This window comes from Bos indicus x Bos taurus, chromosome 14 (genome assembly GCF_003369695.1).
Source record: "Bos indicus x Bos taurus breed Angus x Brahman F1 hybrid chromosome 14, Bos_hybrid_MaternalHap_v2.0, whole genome shotgun sequence".
NCBI classification, from domain to species: Eukaryota; Metazoa; Chordata; class Mammalia; order Artiodactyla; family Bovidae; genus Bos; species Bos indicus x Bos taurus.
In genome coordinates this window covers 37,918,261-37,938,764 of record NC_040089.1, presented here as the reverse complement: position 1 = coordinate 37,938,764, position 20,504 = coordinate 37,918,261, and the positions used below count along the sequence as shown (strand labels likewise).

The 20,504-nt window shown below is 39.8% G+C and overlaps 1 protein-coding gene across 3 annotated transcripts in view; it reads right to left on the bottom strand.

Moving 5' to 3' along the window:
- Positions 1-20,504, bottom strand: part of GDAP1 (ganglioside induced differentiation associated protein 1) — a 50,022-nt gene that overhangs the window by 4,056 nt on the left and 25,462 nt on the right. Inside the window, exons 1-5 of one of the 3 annotated variants that reach the window (XM_027561215.1) lie at positions 14,749-15,013; positions 13,882-14,074; positions 4,918-5,091; positions 3,609-3,703; positions 749-863 (exon numbers count right to left, since the gene is read on the bottom strand). In XM_027561215.1, coding sequence (XP_027417016.1) covers positions 749-863; positions 3,609-3,703; positions 4,918-5,091; positions 13,882-14,074; positions 14,749-14,865 — 694 coding nt within the window. In that variant the 5' untranslated portion in view covers positions 14,866-15,013. Of the gene's footprint in view, positions 1-748; positions 864-3,608; positions 3,704-4,917; positions 5,092-13,881; positions 14,075-14,748; positions 15,014-20,504 lie in introns of those variants that run through there. The other 2 variants (XM_027561216.1, XM_027561217.1) reach the window with 2 other exon arrangements.

The following is a 20,504-nucleotide window of genomic DNA, read 5'->3' as shown; positions in this document are numbered from 1 at the left end:
TTGTGGTCAGTCAGAATAGTGCAAACAGTCCATGTGTCTGCACTTGGGCTTCATCATTCACTCATTTTCACAGGTACAGAAGACGGGTGCTCACCAGCCAGCCTGCCCATACACACAGGCTGACTCCCATGTTATGCTAAGTTCCTTCAGTTGTTTCCGACTCTTTGCAACTCTGTGGAGTGTAGCCCCCACCTCTCCCTGCCCCAGGCTCCTCTGTCCATGGGATTCTCCATGCAACAATACTGGAGTGGGTTGCCATTTCCTCCCCCAAGGGATCTTCCTGACCCAGGGATTGAACCCATGTCTCATGTGTTCAGTATTGGCAAGTGGGTTCTTTACCACTTGCGCCACCTGGGAAGCCCACCCATGTTATACTTTACTTCAATTTGCAATTTTTCTCCCACCTAAGGAAAAAACTAGAGGGAATGTTCTAGCAAGTAGAACACTCCCAAACTAACCACTGTAATTAAAACTTGTGAAACAGGCCAGGTAGGAATCTACCAACCATAACTTAAGTTGTGCAAAAAAAAATTCTTCACTGGCTATATTTCATATAAATGCAGAGTTACAACTAGACACCTGGGTTTTGTTGAATTCAGTATTATTGTTGCTATCATAAAGTCAAACTGTCCGTGAGTACTAACAGTTAAAGATAGTTTACAGAATGTTTTGGGTGAAATCTAAGAATGTTCCCATAAATACCCCTGGTATACAGAAAAAGACAAAAAGAACACAAATGAGAACCTACCTGGGGTTTCTTCATTTCTTCTTTGCAACTCAGTTTCAACCTGATCCAAGACTTTCTCCAATTCATCAAGAATTTTCTTCAAATATTTGACATTGTCATGGTCAAGGAGCTTTGACTAATTAACAAAAATAACTAAGTAGGTTATTTATGCCTGTAAAAATAATCAGTGTAGAGCAGAGAAGATATAAATTTTTATACAGTGGGAGTCTGTTTATTCTAGACAATGAGAAGAAACAGAATAACCAAAGCAAAAGCAAACCTGAGCGGAAATGCCCTGGCTGTGAAATTATCCCAGGGGCCAGACTCACTGTCCACTGGCAACTCCTGTGGGACTGAAGGATCAGAGAGGACAAAGAATATGAGGGCATAAAGAGACTCCTGTCACTGGGAAAGGAGTTTGGGGGAGAACTGATGCGTGCCTATGTGTATGGCTGAGTCCCTCTGCTGTTCACCCGAAACTATCACGACACTGTTTGTTAATCAGCTTAACCCCAATACAAAATAAAAAGTTTAAAAAAAGAGAGATTCCTTTCATGCCCAACTCAAGAATGCAATTTTTTAGTTTTTTGTTTTTTTTTTAATCTTTTGGCCACACCTAGCAGCATGTGGGATCTTAGTTCCCCAGCCAGGGATGGAGCTCCTAACCTCTACATTGGCAGTGCAGAGTCTCAGTCACTGGAGAGCCAGAGAAGTCCTGAAGATGGTTGTGTTGATTTTGTTTTGCTTCATTGGCCATGTCATGTGGCACGTGGGATCTTCCCCGACCAGGGATTGAACCCATGTCCCCTACATTGGGAGCACAGAGTCAACCACTGGACCACAAAGGAAGTTTAAGAGTGGAAATTCAGCAGTCTTCAATGAATGAATAACTGAGGGGTCAGAGATGTGTGACTTCCTTGGTGGCTCAGTTGGTAAAGAATCTGCCTACAATGCAGGAGACCCAGGTTTGATCCCTGGGATGGGAAGATCCCCTGGAGTAGGAAATGGCAACCCACTCCCTTATCCTTGCCTGGGAAATCCCACAGACAGAGAAGCCTGGTGGGTTACAATCCATGGGGTTGCAAAGAGCTGGCCATGACTGAGCATGCATGCACACACACATAACTCAATAGCAAGTAAACAATTCAATTTAAAAATGGGCATAAGATCTAGATAGACATTTTCCCAAAGATATGCAAAGGCCAATAGGTACATGAAAAGATGCTCAACATTTTTGATCATCAGGGAAAACAATTCAAAACCACAGTAAGATACTACCTCATCTGTTAGAACGGCTATTATCAAAAAGACAAAAACTGTAAGTGTTGACAAGGATGTGTAAAAAAGGGAATCTTTGTGTTCTATTGGTGGGAATGTAAACTGGTACAGCCATGATAGAAAATAGTGTAGAGGTTCCTCAAAAAATTAAAAATAGAACTAATACACAATCCAGCAATTCTACTTCTGGGTATTTAGCCAAATAAAAACAAAAACATAAATTCTTAATAACTCATATATCTGGGTTCTAGAAAATGGTACTGATGAACCTATTTCCAGGGCAGGAATCAAGATACAGACACAGAGAACAGGCTTGTGGACACAGCAGGTGACAAGAGGGTGGATGAACTGAGAGAATAGCATTGAAACATATACATTATCATATGTAAAACAGACAGCTAATGGGAAGCTGCTGCATAACACAGGGAGCTCAACCCACTGCTCCGTAACAACCTAGACGGTGGAATGGGGTAGGGGGTGGGAGAAAGGTTCAGGATGGAGGGGATATGTGTATACTTATGGTTGATTCACACTGTTGTACGGCAGAAACCAACACAACATTGTAAAGCTTATCCTCCAGTTAAAAACAATTTTTTAAATTAATCTGAAAGATACCTGCAATCCTATGTTCCTTGCAGTATTATTTACAATAGGCAAAACAACTTAAGTGTTCATCAACAGATTAATGGATTTTAAAAAATTGTGATGTGTATATATAGAATGGAATATTTTCCAGCTACAAAAAAAGAATAAAAACTTTGCCATTTACAATGTAGTTAAACCTTGAGAGAATTATGCTAAGTTAAATAAATCAGACAGAAAAAGTCAAATACCATATGATCTCTCTTATTTGTGGAATCTAAAAAACAAACAAATAACTAAGCTTCTGAAAGCGAAAGTGAAGTCGCTCAGTCGTGTCCAACTCTTTGTGACCCCATGGACTGTAACCTACTAGGCTCCTCCCTTCATGGGATTCTCCAGGCAAGAGTTCTGGAGTGGGTTGCCATTTCCTTCTCCAGGGGATCTTCCCGACCCAGGGATCAAACCCAGGTCTCCTGCATTCCAGGCAGGCACTTTAACCTCTGAGCCACTAGGGAACTAAGCTCATAGATGCAGAGAATAGACCAGTGGTTGCCAGAGGCAGGGGGTAAGAGGTAGGAGAAATGGGTAAAGGTGATCAAAACGTAAAAAGGCAAAAAATGAAAGGTGTGAGGGGAAGATATACAGTATTAAAAAAAAATCCGCTGATTGCTTTATTGGTATAAAAAGGTCATAAACAGAGGTCCAGCTGACTCAAAGTGCAAAATACCTGAAATGACAGATTCCTATGATATTTTATTAACCTGCTTTTACATTTTATAACTTGCCTTGGCAACCAGCATGAGCAATATCTGCTCTTCAAGAAATTGTCGTTAAGTCTGAATATCAAATCTAATAAAGAAAAATTCTTTCTAAAAGCAGAGCATGAGCCAAAGGTAACATGTGCACTGATGATTTGTGATATTTAATAGAAGATATTCTAAGAAATAGCAATACTTTTACAAAAAGTGGACCATTTAACACAAATAGCAGATGTCAATTGAGGACAGCCTGGTTTACTTACTTTAAGTCGCTTCTGTTTTGCAATGTATGCCTCTTGTAAATCTGGGTTTTCTTCGGCAAGTTTTTTCAGTTCAGACTCCGTGTTACCAATTTGGCCTGATGATGAAATCAGTTTTGAAACAGAAAATTATTTCCTCCCTTCCATATAAGAAACAAGGAGAAGTAGGGAAACTTGATGGTAAGAGCATACGTGCTGGGGGGTCACGCCCTCTCTCTGCCCCAGACTCCCCCCTCTCTGTGCCTCGGTTTCCTCACCTTTAAATTGCAGCTATGAGACTATCTGCCACGCAGGTTGAGGATGAAATAAGAGGCCCCTTGGAAAGTGCTTAGAGCAAAGTCCAGCACACCGTGAGTGCTAAGTGCAGAACAGTTGTCCTACCTTTCAGTCCCTTTCAAGTCTTCTGTAATAAACTTTTTTTGTGAAGGGAAGGAAAAGGCATTATTTAGAGAAATATTTATTCTGGATGATAGAACTATGGTCAGAATACTTGCTTCAAACCATATGATGGGTATTTATGAGGAGGAGGAAGAACACGAGGAAGGTGAGAGGCCAGGAGAGAGACGAGGAAGATGGAGTGAGGGAGAGCGGGGAACGGGAGAGGACTGAGCAGGAGGGCATCAGAAAGAAAGGAAAACAGTGCAAGTAAGAGAACCCTAAAAACGAGGCATGATGTCATGGGAAGAACGTGCTTGGCGGAATTGGAGATCTGAGTGCGAGTGTTCCTGGTCACTCCTCAGTCTGACCACAGCCCCTTCCCTTCCCACCACTGGGCCATGAAGCACACCTCCTGCTCCTCATCCCATACACTGACCCATCCCTATGCTCAGGACAGGAGGAAGGAGAGAGCTAGCGGTCACAGCTCAACCTCAGTGGATCACCACTCACTGAACCTAGAGGCAGAGTAATGATGAGACAGCCTTCACATAATGAAACAAAACTAAAGGACCAGAAACGTGAACTCCATCGCCCACAACTGCCTGCAGACCCCAGCTGTTCTGATTCCTAGTCTGTCTGTCCCTGTAAACATGCTACGTTCTTTACTCTTCCACAGGCCACTCTTCTGAGTTTTATCTATGCTTGGTCCTCAAGGCCAAGAGCTGGAAAATCAGATCCTAGAGACAACAAATGTCCAGCCAAACAGATGAAGCACAGATTCATCTGCCTGGTACATGGATCGATGTGTAACGTGTATGTCCCCGAAGCAAACTCAACAATCCCGCCCCCAGGTCTTCCTGAGATGTGCTGGGTGTCAAAAATGAGTGAAAAGAAATGTGAGGCAGAAGTGCAGGTCTTTAAGACCTCTACATACTGCGAATCCTTGTTGTTGCATAAGCTGGGATCATGGAGTCCACGGTTAGCTCAGGATGTAAAATGCAGCCGTGTGTATAGGCATCCATGGGCAAAGAGTCAAGTAGTTCTCGATAATGCTGGACCCGTGGGTAATACATGCTTCCTTTATCAGGCATTAATCTGGGTGTTTTTTCTAAAATATACATACAAACACATACACAAACATTGAAGAAAAAGTTACAAATGAGACGTTACAACTAAAAGCAAAAAAGAAAAATACCAGCCCCCTCATCATTAACATTTTCAATATTATATGAAGGGAGGTAAAGGATGACGTTTTCCCAGCCTCAACATTCAAAACTTGAATTGAACTGATGTCCTAGACCAGATTCCAAACCATGATCAGACTTCTCCAACTCGCAAATCACTACTCTCAAGGTCCAGATTTTCATGCCAACTCCTCTGTGAAATCTTCTCCAACCTGCCACAACTACCAACATCTGACTTGATCAAGTGTGCCTTCCTCTGTACACAAAAAATACTTGGTACAAACTCCTTTATAACCCTTATCACCTTAATTAGTTATTGTATCTTTTTGCCCTATGAACTCCTTCAGGGCAGAGAACATATGATCCAGAGTCCAGCATCGTGTCTCATACACTTCATGTGTGCTTAGTCGCTCAGTCCTGTCCAATTCTTTGCGACCCCATGGACTGTACCCGCCAGGCTACTCTGTCCATGAGGATTTTCCAGGCTAGAATACTGGAGTGGGTAGCCATTTCCTTCTCCAGGGAATCTTCCCAACCTAGGGATCAAACCCAGGTTTTCTGCATTGCAGGTAGATTCTTTACTGTCTGAGCCACCAGGGAAGCCCAAGAATACTGCAGTGGGTAGGCTATCCCTTCTCCAGAGGAACTTCCCAACCCAGGATTTGAACTGAGGTCTCATTTTAGGCCATTGGTAAATGTTGGTTAAGTGAATCAAGGCTCATTATGGAAAGATGATCAGGGACCACACTTTCCAAGGTTCCAGTACATACCAAGAGTGATCCTGTTGATGTATATGGCAGAAACCAACACAATAGTGTAAAGCAATTATCCTCCAATTAAAAATATTAAAAAAAAAAAAAGAGTGATCCTGTTGATGCTATGTGAATGTGAATGGCTAGTCTTCATGGAATTCACCAGGAAATTCTGGTATTTTATCTCTGGAAACTGGGTTTCACATAAATCTTCTGTTGTTGGTTAAACTCTAGACTATAGACTCCTAAAGGTAGGGATCATGTACTATTCTTTGTTGAATCCCCAGTTGCCTAATATAATGTTTGGCTGATAGCAGGTGTTCAATAAATTTCAATTAATAAATGAATATGTCCCCAAATCGCTAGCTATAGGAACATTTGCGCTGGAGAAGCTCTGGAGCAGTTAATGACGACACTGACATATAGAGGCTGAGACATTCTCCTAAGAGCCCACAGCTAAGTAGAGGCAGAACAAGAACCAAAGTCATGAACTCCTAATGCAGTGCTCTGTTGTATTACATCATCATAACATCTTCGAAGGGTATACTTTTCAGAGACTATCCAAGAAAAATAAAGATAAACCACATGATCCAGAGGCCAGGAATAAGTTCCTGCAGAACCAATTCCCACTTTTAACTCTCAAACTGCCTCTAAAAAAGTGCCAAAAAGCTTATTAATCCAACGGTTAAAAAGAACAGCCTCTACTCTATACATTTCTTTTTGCTTATTCACTTATTTAGTTTGGGTTATTTATTTAATTTAGAATCCTTTTGAGCATCCTACACTCATTCATAAGCACTGACAATTCACAATTGGTTGCAGAGCATTTCAGGCAAGATCTCATCATGCCAGACTAAGAAGAACAAGCTTTTAAGTGAATAGGCTATTTCTGACTCTCTAAGAAAAACAGAAGATGGATTACTCGTCAGTGGGCAAGTGTCTAATTCCCTGCTAGCGACTCTAATTCTGAAGTCTGCATTAGAATGACCAAGGCTCACATGTCAGCTGCAAACTGCTCATCAACTGTGGGTTTGCCCAACTAGACCACACTTCCTTACAGACCTTTCAGGATCTCAGAATGTCACCAGTACCCCCAATAATGCACAGTAGACATTCCCATGAGAATAACAGACTGGCAGCTGTCTAAGGTGCTTGAAATTCTGAAGAGTTCTTAACTTTTTGTTTGCCACTGACCTCCAAAATAATGTTCTTAAATGCATAAAATACATAGCATTGCAAAGAAAATTGATTATATTAAAGTATGTTATCAGAGTAAATTTAAATGATAAAACAGTAATATGGGTGTCTTTTATTAACACATTAACAAGATCTAACAGCAGATCTAATAACTACAATAATTTCAATGTAGTGAGGGGCATAAGTGATATTTAAGACATCTGCAATAACCATAATGCTATTAACACATCACCATCATGTGAACATATGAACAAAGTCATAGGCGCTTCTGATACTGCTTTGAATTCTGCCTACACTGGAAATGAAGGAACTGATCCATTTCTTTTGGAAATTAGTGAAAAACAAAGATATAATTTTTTTCCCCTCTAAGATAGTAAATCTCCTGGATTTTGTTCACAGACCACTAGGGGTAACAGTTCACAAAGTATGGTCGGAAAATCCCTGGGCTTCCTGAAGACACCCTCAGAGGGTCTACAAATCAAAGCTGTTTTTACAGTAATATTAAGATGTTCATTGCTTTTTCATTCTTAACCTCTCTTGAGTGTACAATGGTATTTTCCAGAGGTTACACAATGTGTAAAAACTCCATCGCTCTGACAGTTAACGGGATATGAGGCTTGTATGTTCTTGTATTTTAAACTTTTCTCAATTTTAATTTCTAATTTGATAAGTATTGATAGATAGCCCATATAAACAAAAGCTCTCTCAAGTGTCCTCATTAACTTCTAAAACAAAGGGGCCTTGAAACCTATAAGTTTAAGAACCACTGCTCTGGAGGGTTCAAGAACCACAGGTTAATAACCATAAATGATGCAGCATTTTAAAATGCTTCCCAGGTTGTTAAATTTATGGCTACTGGCTCTGGCTGCTTTGTGGGGCCAGGCTGGGGTCTTGACTTCAGAAGAGCATACCACTTCCTTCCTGGAAAGAGAATGAGAGCAGGAAAAACAATGTCTAATTGCTTTCTGGGAAAGGTCCATATGGCCAAGCCTGCATCCAAATGTTTGAACGCCTGAAAATAATCTTCTACTCAGTGCGCCATGAACTATATAACTATCTCCTAAGACAACTTTGTCAGACAGAGGCTCAGATACCCGCTGAACCCATGTTCTTTTCCAAGCTCACTTTCTCTCTTCAAGGACACCCTGTCCACATGACAGTGTACTACCAGCATCTTCCTGACACCAGCAACAAATTAGCAACAGACAGCTGCCTCTGGAAAAAGAGTTTTTTCAAAACACAATTGGGAATTTCCTTTGAGTGACACAGAAAATCTTCCCTCTCATTCTCATCTTCTTTTACTTTCCAGTCCTTTCATAAAGCACTTTTGTTATGATACTTAGAAAATCTTTTCTGGGTCTATCTTGGTCAGGAGTGAGAAAACAACAGAAGGGTTACAGGGGCAGGAGAGACAGTCAGAGGATTTTAAAGAAAAAGCAATAAAAGAAGTTTCCAGCACTGGGGAGGAGCATTGCCGTAGTGGAAGCCAGGATTAGTGACTAAGCTGGAAGAACAAACAAATACATTGGCATAAGAACTGACTTTGTAGAAACACTGAGTAGGGACAAAGGCAAGACTAAATTTAGGCAGCAGATCAGAAACAAGCGGATAGACACAAAGTAGAAAGAGGCGATAAACAAGGAGAGAAAACAAAAGCACAAAATTTGAAATCAGAAAGAAAGGATAAAATCATATTGCAATCCATTTAATGGGGACATCAGCTCCATATATCCTCAAGTCCCTGTGTTGCTAAGTAGACTAAGAATGGCCCTGAGCAATTTTTTTTAAAAATTACATTGTTTCTCCAAGAACAAACAATAAAAAGAGTTTAGCTTCCCAGGTGGCACTAGTGGTAAAGAACCTGCCTGCCAATGCAGGAGACGTACATAGGCGATGCAAGTTTGATCCCTGGGTGGGGAAGGTCCCCTGTAGGAGAGCATGGAACCCACTCCAGTATTCTTGCCTGGAGAATCCCATGGACAGAGGGGCCTAGCATCCACTAAAATTGAACAAATCACAGAAAGTTGTTTTAATTACTTTTTAAAACCACTTTTATTGGCATAATCAGGAGTTTTAAAGACTCCGTTTCTTTTCCTTACCATATACCATATTTTCTCTGCATTCAGTTACACACTTTGAGCTAATTTGCAATTTCAGTAGATGTGCTAACAAGTATGTAATGTTACTCAATTATATATGAGAGCCTTTTATTAACAGACATAAAATTATTTATTCTATGACCTTAACAATAATTGGAAATTCCTTTACATAAATAAATATATTATTTAAAGTAACAGTAATTTCAGAATTAATATTATTTTTAAAATCTGAATTAATTTTCTATTGATAAAACTGTATTTATAAAATAAATTTACATGTCCTAATTGGACTTAATATGTGATCCTTTAATCTACCAGGATACTGGGATTCTTTCCAAACCAAATTCTTTTCCTAAGAATATTCAAAATGACATATATGGACATAAGACATGGGACATAATCTTCAGAGAACTGTTACATAACATATTAAGTTACCAAAATTCAATATTTACCATACAACACCCTTGATTCCATGTCACCAATGAGTTATTTGACAATAATAAATAGTATATATTCTAGTATTTTGTAGTTATTTAATGCTCATCTTTTTTTTTTTTTAAATTATCTAGTGGCCATGTTAAAGTTCATTAAAAGAGATTACAATATACCAAAAGCATAAGATGTAAATATGTAAATACTGATTACACAGAAAGGTTGAGAAAAGTGTACAGGCCAGCAAGCCATCATTTTTAGTACAGTCTCATTTGGTAGACTAATGAAAGATACCAACAAATAACAGCAAAAGTGATGCCTGCTGACGACTACACTCTGTTCTGGAGATGAATGGATACACTTAAAGCCTCTCATTTGAACCAGGGGCAACTACACACCTCATGAAATTCATTCAAGTGTTATTCATTCTAATTTGTCAACTTTCCTCAAAGTTCCATCCATAATTGACCAAAATGCTGCATGTTCTATCCAGTTCAAATGTAGCAGCTCACAATTAGCCATGCTCTGGATAGAACCTACACTTCTGAAACAACTCAAGATCACACTTGTCTTTTATTTCATTGTTGGCTGTTGTTGGCAACTTATTAGCAAGCCAGGGCTCCCATCCTTCATTAACAAAGCTGATTTTTCCAAACAAAATTCATATACTACTTTTAGTCTTGTTAAACTTTATCTTAGTTATTGTTCCATGCAAAGCATTTCATAAGCTACTCATCATTTTAACGACTGCAGTTTACACATCCACAAGTGTAACAGTATTTCTTCCATGCCTTTATTCAAATCATTTATGGAATTGTTAGACTCAAATCAGAGAACAGAAGCCTAAAAGAACACCAGCAGAGATCCCTGTCCAAGTTGATATCTATTTTCAATATTTCATTCATTTTAATCATTCAAAAATATTTATTAAGCTCCCATTAGAGAACATTCACCATATGAGGCACTGGAAATATAGTTGTTAGTGAAACAGACACTGTCTCTGACTTCACAGTGCATACAGGGTCTGCCAGTAAATGAAATAATTAAGGTGTGATAGAATTATCATAGGATAAGTGAAATGAGAGAATATAGCTAAATAAGCAACATAGTATAAGAAATTTATAAATGAATATTCTTCAGAATGGTGGTTTATTCATCAGAATATATGCATTATTCTTATCTAGCCATACGTGCTCCTTCATTCCAAAGGGCTATCATATGACACAATCTCAAATGCTCTACTTAAATCAAGAAACACTATACCAAGAACTATGCCCAGCACACACTTTTTAAAGTGTTAGAGACATTCTCCAGTAATGTAAAACTTATGCTGGATCCTTTTAATCAAGATACTCAAAAATATTGTTTTTAATTTTTGACAACACATTCTAGAACTCTGCCATACATAAAGAAGTGTTTTACAGCACTGCTTAAAGCTTAAGCAATTACTTAATGCAAAATAATTTGTAGTACTGCTTCTCAAACTTCTATGTATGTATGAGTCACTTTGGAATCTTATTAAAATATAGATTCTGATTCAATAGACTTGCAGTAGGGTCTAGATTTCTGCCTTTCTAATAGACTCCTGCTGCTGCTGCTGCCAAGTCGCTTCAGTAGTGTCCGACTCTGTGCGACCCCATAGACGGCAGCCCACCAGGCACCTCCGTCCTTGGGATTCTCCAGGCAAGAATACTGGAGTGGGTTGCCATTTCCTTCTCCAATGCATGAAAGTGAAAAGTGAAAGTGAAGTCGCTCAGTCGTGCCCGACTCAGCGACCCCATGGACTGCAGCCTACCAGGCTCCTCCGTCCATGGGATTTTCCAGGCAAGAGTACTGGAGTGGGGTGCCACTGCCTTCTCCGAGGTGATACCAATGCTGCTGGTCAATGGAAAGAAAGAAAGTGAAAGTGAAGTTGCTCAGTTGTGTCCAACTCTTTGCAACCCCGTGGACTGTAGCCCACCAGGCTCCTCTGTCCATGGGATTCTCCAGGCAAGGATACTGGAGTGGGTTGCCATCTCCTTCTCCAGGGGATTTTCCCTACCCAGGGATGGAACCCGGGTCTCTTGCATTGCAGGCAGACGCTTTACCCTCTGAGCCACCAGGGAAGCTGGTCAATGGAATACATGTTAAATAACATGTTATCAATGAATAACATTTTCTCTCTCTTGTCTGGCACTTTTCCTAACCTCCATGAATTCTTAATAATAAATATACATTATGTTAATGATCATTGTGATAATGCTTACATGTTTATTTTAGATAAACTTCATCTAGAAACTAGAGTAGCCTTCATTTATATAAAGTAATTGTTTTCTTACTGCCTTCATATCTACTATAGGTTTTAGTTCCCTTAATCTTAATCTTTATTTAACCCTTTCCAACTGAATGACTCTTCTCCTTGGGAAACAGCAAAGAGTGAAATAAGAGTTGTTTGGATTGCTTTATCTCTGCAACTGATAAAACTATGACACCTAGTTCCCAAGAGAACAAAAAGAAAATTCAAGTTTCAGACTAAGAGCTAGGATTCTTCACTGTCTGTTTACTCTATCAGTACAACCAGAATTAAGTTCTTAGTTTCCATATTTTCATCTTAATGTTTAGCCCACAATGCTTTCTCCTCTGATTCAATAAATTGTAGTAAGAACTTAGTATTCACCTTGAGCAGGACTCAGAATGCATTCCAGTTTTGCTATGAAATAGTCAAAGAAAAAGAAAAAGCCTAAAGAAAAATTTAATAAAGCCTAATCATCATTAACATGACTATATTGTGAAGTACCATTGTACATTACTGAACAATTGAGAGTAGAAACAATGTAAGGAAGAGGAGGCGGGAAAAGGCTAGTGATAGTAGTTCAAGGGATGCTAAAAAAAATATTTAAATATGATTTTCATTTGCTGTATCTTTTTAAAGTTTTTGATGACTTATAGTAGAATTCTTATGCAATTATTTTGTCTTATTCACATTACTATAATCACTTCTCCCAAGAAATACAAATTATTATTTAACAGACTTCTCCATTTCCAAAAAGCTCAAGATTGAGAAAATGTATCTTAAATCAATTAGCCCCCATTTTCTGTACAGTCCCCAGAATTTAGACTTAATTTAGACTTAAGGGCTAGCAAATAATGATGGATGGAAAAGAAGTTCATTACACCAAGTTAAACTCCTTGGTTTAGATAGATGGCCAACTCCAATCAAAATCCTAGGGAACTAAACACTTAGATTAAGAATAAGGGTAGGCCATTGCTAATCTAATTGCCTGTGGCAAACCCCACCCCTATTTAGGTCCTATACTTATCTTTCTTCTAAGTACCTCAGACTTTTTTTTTTTCTGCCTTAAAATTTCCTTTCTCAGCTTCCAGTAATTTGAGGTTATAGTCTGGTTTTATCCTGCCTAATTAACATTCGCATAACTGGTAGCAGATGAAGAGTAATTGGATCTTATCATGCAGTTCCTTTTTCAGACGAGTTGTTAGCCTGAAAGCTTAGAGCCCTCTGTTCTGTTCTCAGTTCTGCCGTTGATCAGCTGTATAATCTTGGGCAAATATTAAAGCTACAGTTTACCTGAAAGGCTTGTTATTAGGGAAGGAGCAAGGACAATGTGTAAGTGCCAATGACTATGAGCGACAGTCCATGTGATAGGAAGGTTTGGATTTGAAAGGCTTACATTCCAGCCCATTCTGCTATAAAACATCTATGTTACCTTAGGCAACCTTTTTCTCTTTCCTCGTGTACAAAATAGGAATAATTAATCTACCATGCTTATCTCAGGTTTTTTTGTTTTGTTTTGTTTTGTTTTGAAGACTGACTAGAACAGAAATTACAAAATGTCGGACATAGAATAGGCTGTCAATAATATGAATCTGACTTCAAGGCTAATAAATTACCACCACAAATCATACACCTGCAGGGTTTCTTGCAATGAATTTAAAAGGGAAATTTCAACATTTAAATTGGTAGTTTACATGAAATCGTTTCAATGGAGTCACAATGGCTTATACAAATTATGCTATTGACCCATTTTTATTTGTGTGCTTATGGAAATGGAAAAGGTTGTTAGCACTAAACCAACATCATGAAACCAAAAGGAAGGGAGAAGGAGGGGAGGAAGGGAGGAAATAGGAAGCAGGGAAGAAGAAAAGGAGGGGAGGAGGGATGGAAGGGAGGAAGGAGGGAAGACATATATTTGTGTTGAAAGTAAATCCAAGAAATCACAAATAGCCTTAACATTACCATCCAGGAAAGTCTGTTCAAGATAATCAATGATCTGAGTGGCCTCACAAATAATGTTTTCCCCGTGGATAAGGACGGGCACTTCTCCAGTTGAGTTCAAACGCATAAACCAAGGCTCATTGTGCTCACTCAGGGGCAGACTTACATCATGTTCCTCGCACTTCAATGCCTTTTCAGCAATTACCAAGCGCACCTGGAAGAGTTCACATTGGTTACCACAACGCAGGTAGGCTTTTAATTAAATGACATCCCTGGATACCAGCCAGCAGCCTTTTTGTGCTTCCCTGAGTTATTAACATTTTCAACACCCCTTTCAACTCTATTCCTGGAATTAACAAGTGAGACATATTCTCGCACCTCAATCTTGTAAGTTAGAAAAGATACGTAATGAGAATGATTCTGGCAATATTCAGTCCACGGTCACCCTCTTCATCACTACTACTTTTCTTTGTGTCCTAAACCTTATGATGCGTCCCCATAGTAAGAACCTGAAACAGATACACTAGGCCTGTTGAAAAGTCAATCAACCAAGAGTAAAAGAAGGAACCCTGGATGGGATGGTTGCCGGAAGGCGCTTCCCTCTGCCTCACTCTCCAAAGGCCCCGGAGACGAGGCCTCCCGCCCCAACGCCGAAAGTGATGTTTTCTGTCGCATTTCATGAGTGGCGGTGCCTGAGTCACGGCCTTCCCATCTCAGACTGATTTTCCCTGCTCCTCCATATAAAGCGCACCCCTGCCCCACAGGGCGCGCCGCCCGCAGGGGTTGAGTTGGAGGTCTCGGTGGGCGGGCTTCCCCGGGCGGCACCCAGCGGGAGCTGTCCAGGTGCTGAAACCCGATCTGCGCCGCCCGCCCGGCCAAGGCCTTTACCTTTTGAGAGCTGAAGGAATGCGTCCAGTGGTACAGAATGAGCTTAACCTCTGCGTCCGACTTGCCTTCCGCAATCAAGGGCGCTCCCCCTCTCTGCTCGTCCTGCCTCCGAGCCATTTCGGGGTGCGCGAGAGCGGGAGGGCCTCGCCGGTCCGTCCTTTACTTCCTCCAGCCACACTGCCCTGCAAAGAGCCGTTTAGCTTTTCCGGGTGCTACCCGGAGCCGGGAAAGTTGCGTGCGGGCGGATGGACGAACAGATCACTGGGAAGTGTAGTTTCGCCGGCGAGAAAGCTGCGGGGCGAGTCCGCAAAGACTCGGGGCGGGGTCTCTGCGCACGGAAGTCACTTGGGAGGTGCAACTGGACGTTTTGTAGAGGAAATGATCTAAAATATGAGTTCCTGATTATTTAAGATGAGTAATGAAACATGTTAATTGCAAATTACTCATGGGTTTTGTAGATGGAGTAGAGATGGCTCAGGTACAAAAGCATCAGTTTCCCAAGATACTTAGGATTCCTCATGGAGAGGCTGTGCCTTTGGTGAAAGGTTGATAGACAAAACATTTATCAGTTTTCATTAGAAGATGCTACTATGAGGTCATGTAACAACAACAATAAATCTCCTTAACAATGCGAATTAAAAGTCTAGTTGTTAAATACAGAAATTTTTTATCCATTTAAAAATTTAATTCATTTTATTTAAGTATTGTTGGTTTACAATGTTGTGTGTGTTTCTGCTGCACAGCAAAGTGATTCAGTCGTGTGTGTGTGTGTGTATTCTTGTTCATATTTCTTTCCATTATGGTTTATTACAGGATCAAATATAGTTCCCTGTGCGATGCAATAGGATCTTGCTGTCTACCCCTTCTATATACAATAGTTTGCACCTGTTAATTAACACAGAATTTTTAGAGCAGAATTACTTGGGTTTGTTTCCTAGTTTTTCAATTTTCCCAATTTTTGAAGTAGAGATAATTTTATTTTCCCCATAAGGTTTTTGTGAGAATTAAATACAATGTTAAACACCCAAAACAGGCTAGCATGTTGTAGACACCAAATATTATGTACAATTTCAGTTGCCTTATAAACATTCTCTTTATAAACATGGTCAAAATCATGATTTTATGATAATCTAGTCATTATTATACACTTCTCAAAATTCAGCACAATAGTAAATCAGCAGAATTTCTCTTTTAGTGAATATGTATTAATATGACCGTGAAATGAATGCTTGTTATAATTCATCCAGCAAATATTTATTGAGTATCTACTGTGTTCCAAGCATTGTACTGGGCACTGGAAATACAAAGATGTATAACTCTTCATACATGGCACCCAAGATATAAGTCTGGTGGCAGGGACAACAAAATAGATGACCACAGTGGAGATGAGAACTATCAGTTTAAGAGAAAACACAAGTACTAAGAGAAATGAAAGGTCTAAAAAAGGCCCCTAGAAGAGACAGAAATCTCACGAGGTCCTTCCTCTCCTTTATAACACTTTATTTGTTGTTCTTTGTAATTATTGTTTAAAGATTTTTATAGTATCTCTTTATACCCTTGCATGCATGCTAAGTTGCTTCAGTCATGTCCAACTCTTTGGGACCCTATGGACTGTAGTCTGCCAGGCTCCTCTATCCATGGGGATTCTCCAGGCAAGAATACTGGAATGGGTTGCCATTTCTTCCTCCAGGGGGATCCCCAACCCAGGATCCAACTCAAGTCTCTCATATCTCTTGTTGGCAGGCAGGTTCTTTACCACTAGCGCCACCTAGGAAGCCCCTTTTTATAGTGAAAGTCACTCTGTAGCCTGCCAGGCTCCTCTGTCCATGGAATTCTCCAGGCCAGAATACTGTAGTGGATAGCTGTTCTCTTCTCCAGGGGATCTTCCCAACCCAGGGATTGAACCCAGGTCTCCCACACTGCAGGCAGATTCTTTACCATCTGAGCCACCAGGGAAGTCCCTTTATACCCTTACGTGAATTCAACTGCTACAGCAAAAGTGATCCTTACCAAATTTGTTCTTTATCCATTCACACTTCAGAGCAGAAGAAAAAGCAAAATTGTGACATCAGTCAGAGTGGGATTTAAACTCCGGCTCCACTCTTACCCTGAACTCTCCTGAGCCTTCACTTCATCATGTGCAAAATATGAGCATCTAAAAATATGTGAGTGCCATGGCATTCGCTGAGAGACTGTGTATAAAGAGTAACCAAAAGTGGGGTCCAGCTGCTTGCCTTTCAAAAGCCAATAAAGAGGCCAGGTTGGTGGGAAGGAAAGTTAGTTTTATTCTGGATGCTTGCAACAGTTGGGGGAGTGGGAAACGGGGGCCCACCTGTCCAAAGGCCAACTTCCTCCCCACCTCCCACCCCGGACTATCAAGGGGCAAGACCTTTTAGGGGGAAGAGCTTTTATAGACAGAAGGGCAGGGGTGGGGAGGGGTGGCTACATGCACAGTCATCTCTGATAGTCATCTTGAAATTGGTCATGCAGTGGTCTGACCAACATCATCTTGACTGTTTTAAGTACAGTTAATCTTCAGTTTCAGGGTCAGTTTGTTCCCATTTCCTTGACCAGTTCTCAGAGTTGTAGCAGCTTATGTCATGGTTATAGTCTGGTTATCATGTAGTTAACTCCTTCCACCTGGTAGGGGTTTCAGTATGTATAAGACAGCTCCCAGGATATGGCTCAGAATATTATCCATAGCCCTTGAGCAAGAACTAAAGGTCCTTGACTATACTTAATGGCTAAACTATTATTATTATTTGGTTTCCTTTGACTGTTTTCCTTTGTTTCTACATGTTCTCACTTCTCTGATTAAACTTATTCTTTGGCTCAAATTATTCCACAGACAAAAGGCAGGCAGAGGACATGGGGGGCAAAGACCACAGGATCCTGCTCCATTTCAAAAGCACTTAGCATGTTGCCTGCAAAACAGCAGTTGCTGCAAAAAGAATTTGTGGAAAAGCCCCTTCATGATGTTAAGAAGACATCACACTTGCTCTTCTCTCTTTAGGCCTCAAAATGTTTTCACTAGTAAGTGAAAGAGCTACAATTCAAACATGACTTTTTGACTACTAGTCAAGTACTGCTTTCTACAACACCATGCTAGCTTTACACCAAATAAAGAAAGTTGTAGACTTTCAAGCTTTACACAGCTGGAGTAGACATTAGGGAAAATATAGCCACTTTCTTGAAAAGTAGTCCACATAGATATATAGATATTCAAGTCTATTAGAACACAAACTACCATATCAAACTACTGCTCACATGTCTTTCTTGTGCATTAGACTTTGAGCCTCAGAAGGTCAAAGACTCAGTATTATTCATTTTAGTATCCCCAAGAATCCAAAATAGTGCTTTGTACATAAAAGATGCTCCCAAACTGCTTATTAATTGAGAAAAAGAGTAGCTAACCACCATCACCGATAGCAGCCGTAAACAATGACAGACAACAACAATAGTAAAGTATAGCCTATCTACTGCTCTAAAAATTCTGTGTAAAGGTAATTTCATTCAACAAAATTCAGTACTTACAAATCTGGACTGTGGATCATGGCTCAGTAAATTGACTCTTTTTTATGTTAACTTTTAAAACTTTACTGATTTATTCTTGGCTACACAGGGTCTTCATTGCTGCATGAGAGCCTTCTCTAGTTGCAACAAGCAGGAGCTGCTCTTCGTCGCAGTGTGAGGGCTTCTCACTGCGGCGGCTTCTCTCGCTGTGAGGCACAGGCTCCAGGCGCAAGGGCTTCAGGAATCGCAGTGCATGGGCTCAGTTGTTGCGGCGCACGGGCTTAGTTCGCCCTCAGCGTGTGGAATCTTCCCAGACCAGGTATCGAACCATATACCCTGCATTGGCTGGCAGATTCTTAACCACTGGAATACCAGGGAAGTCCTCTGTTAATATTTATTGAAATTTGTTATTCATTTAAATATTTCTGAGTGATTGAAGTTAAAATGGATTTGATTGGTACTATGAAATAACAGATCACATGCTCTCTCTGAACCTGAGTCACCTACCTATAATTATGATGAAAATCTACCAGATATGCTGGATACACAGATCTATTCAGTTTGGAAAAATTCCTTGAGCTAAACAATTAATGGTTTGTGCACTTTGCATTATGTCTTATGCTTCAGTCAATTTTAAAATTATCATATAGAACTATTATAGCTGAATGATGTATATATATTTATGCAGTTGTCATTATGTAAAGTTCTATTACTGACATTACCTATTTTGACAGGTATTAGGTAATTCATACATATTTGTAAACATTTTTTAATGTATGTCAACTAAGCCAGAGATCTTGAAACCTTCTGACAAACTGAAATACTCCAGGTTTGTTTTTGAAAGTACTTTTATGAATGACCACAAGAGGTCTCTATCTTTTTAAGAATAATCAATCCCTTGCCATTTTTTTTTTCCCTTGACAAATAAGAAAACTGAAATGGCGATATTCTTCAGAGAATATATATGACTAATTAAGCTATCTAATTCAAAATGAAATTTTCCAAAATTAGGGGAAAAAATCTTTTATACATATGTAAAAAATAGAATATCTCCACTTTCTCCTGATAATAGCTACTAAGCACCCACAATCTATTATGCCTGCCCTGTCTGACCCCTGCCAGTTTTCTGACCCATGTGAATAGCATAGGATTTGTAATTGATATATTACAATAAGAAAAAGGGGTAGAGGTCCTTATTTAGAAATTATTTTCAAGAATTTTTATCTCAAATGTGTACAATTCCTGTTAACTGATATTCTCAAGTATCTACAAAACTAATTATCTAATTGAATGAGATAAAAGATGGGCTCCTCAAAAATACACTGATTTTATCATATAATTGCAATGGTTCCAACTAGTTTACCGACGAAGCTCTAATCAGCTCCTATACTTACTGTGCTTCTTAAAGTGTGGTCCCTTGACAAGCAGATCAGTATCAACTGGAAACTTGTTAGAACTGCACTTTCTACTCTGAAGGTGGAACCCAGAATGTTTTTAAAGGCCCTCCAGGCTTTTCTGATGCACGTTAAGTCTGAAAACTACCAGTTTAATGTTTAACTGATGAGCCATCTTAGTTCTCAACCTCCAATTTGCCCCATTGGTAAAATTTGTAGAGCTGAATAGTGCCTGTATGTCAAAGGCTGTCTTATGGTTTCTGGAAGAAAAAAATAATTTGGAACCACTCCTACAAAACAGCCTGGTAAAATCCCAGGAATCCAAGCCACCAGTTAGAGTTTACAAGTGCAAGATATCAAGACTCCTTTGCTTTCCCCTCCAGAAATGTAGATTACCCGCTGTGGGCTTCTAGACGAATGCCTCAATGAACTTAGAATAGACCAGACCATCTTCTGAAACTCCAAAGTGCTTCCTCTGGCTCTCTTTGCATCCCAGAAGCAAAGAGTCATAATTAATACCAAGTGCAACTTACTAATTCAAGAGGATCTCACCATGAGGCTACTGTAAATTTATATTTCATTAGTTTCCTAGTTTCTCAAAGAAACACTACTAATGTTAACAATGCATTAAATTCTTTATTTTTTAGTAGAAAATTTGTTTTGAGCCATAATTCTCATGGAAAGGATTTGACAGATCTGTCCACCCTATCTCACCCATCTCTATTGTGATGAATGCTGTACATTTCAGAATAAATGTACATGAACATGGACCAGTATACAGTTAAAGGGCTTCCCAGATGGTAAAGAACCTGTCTGCCAATGCAGGAGACACAAGAGATGATGGTTCGA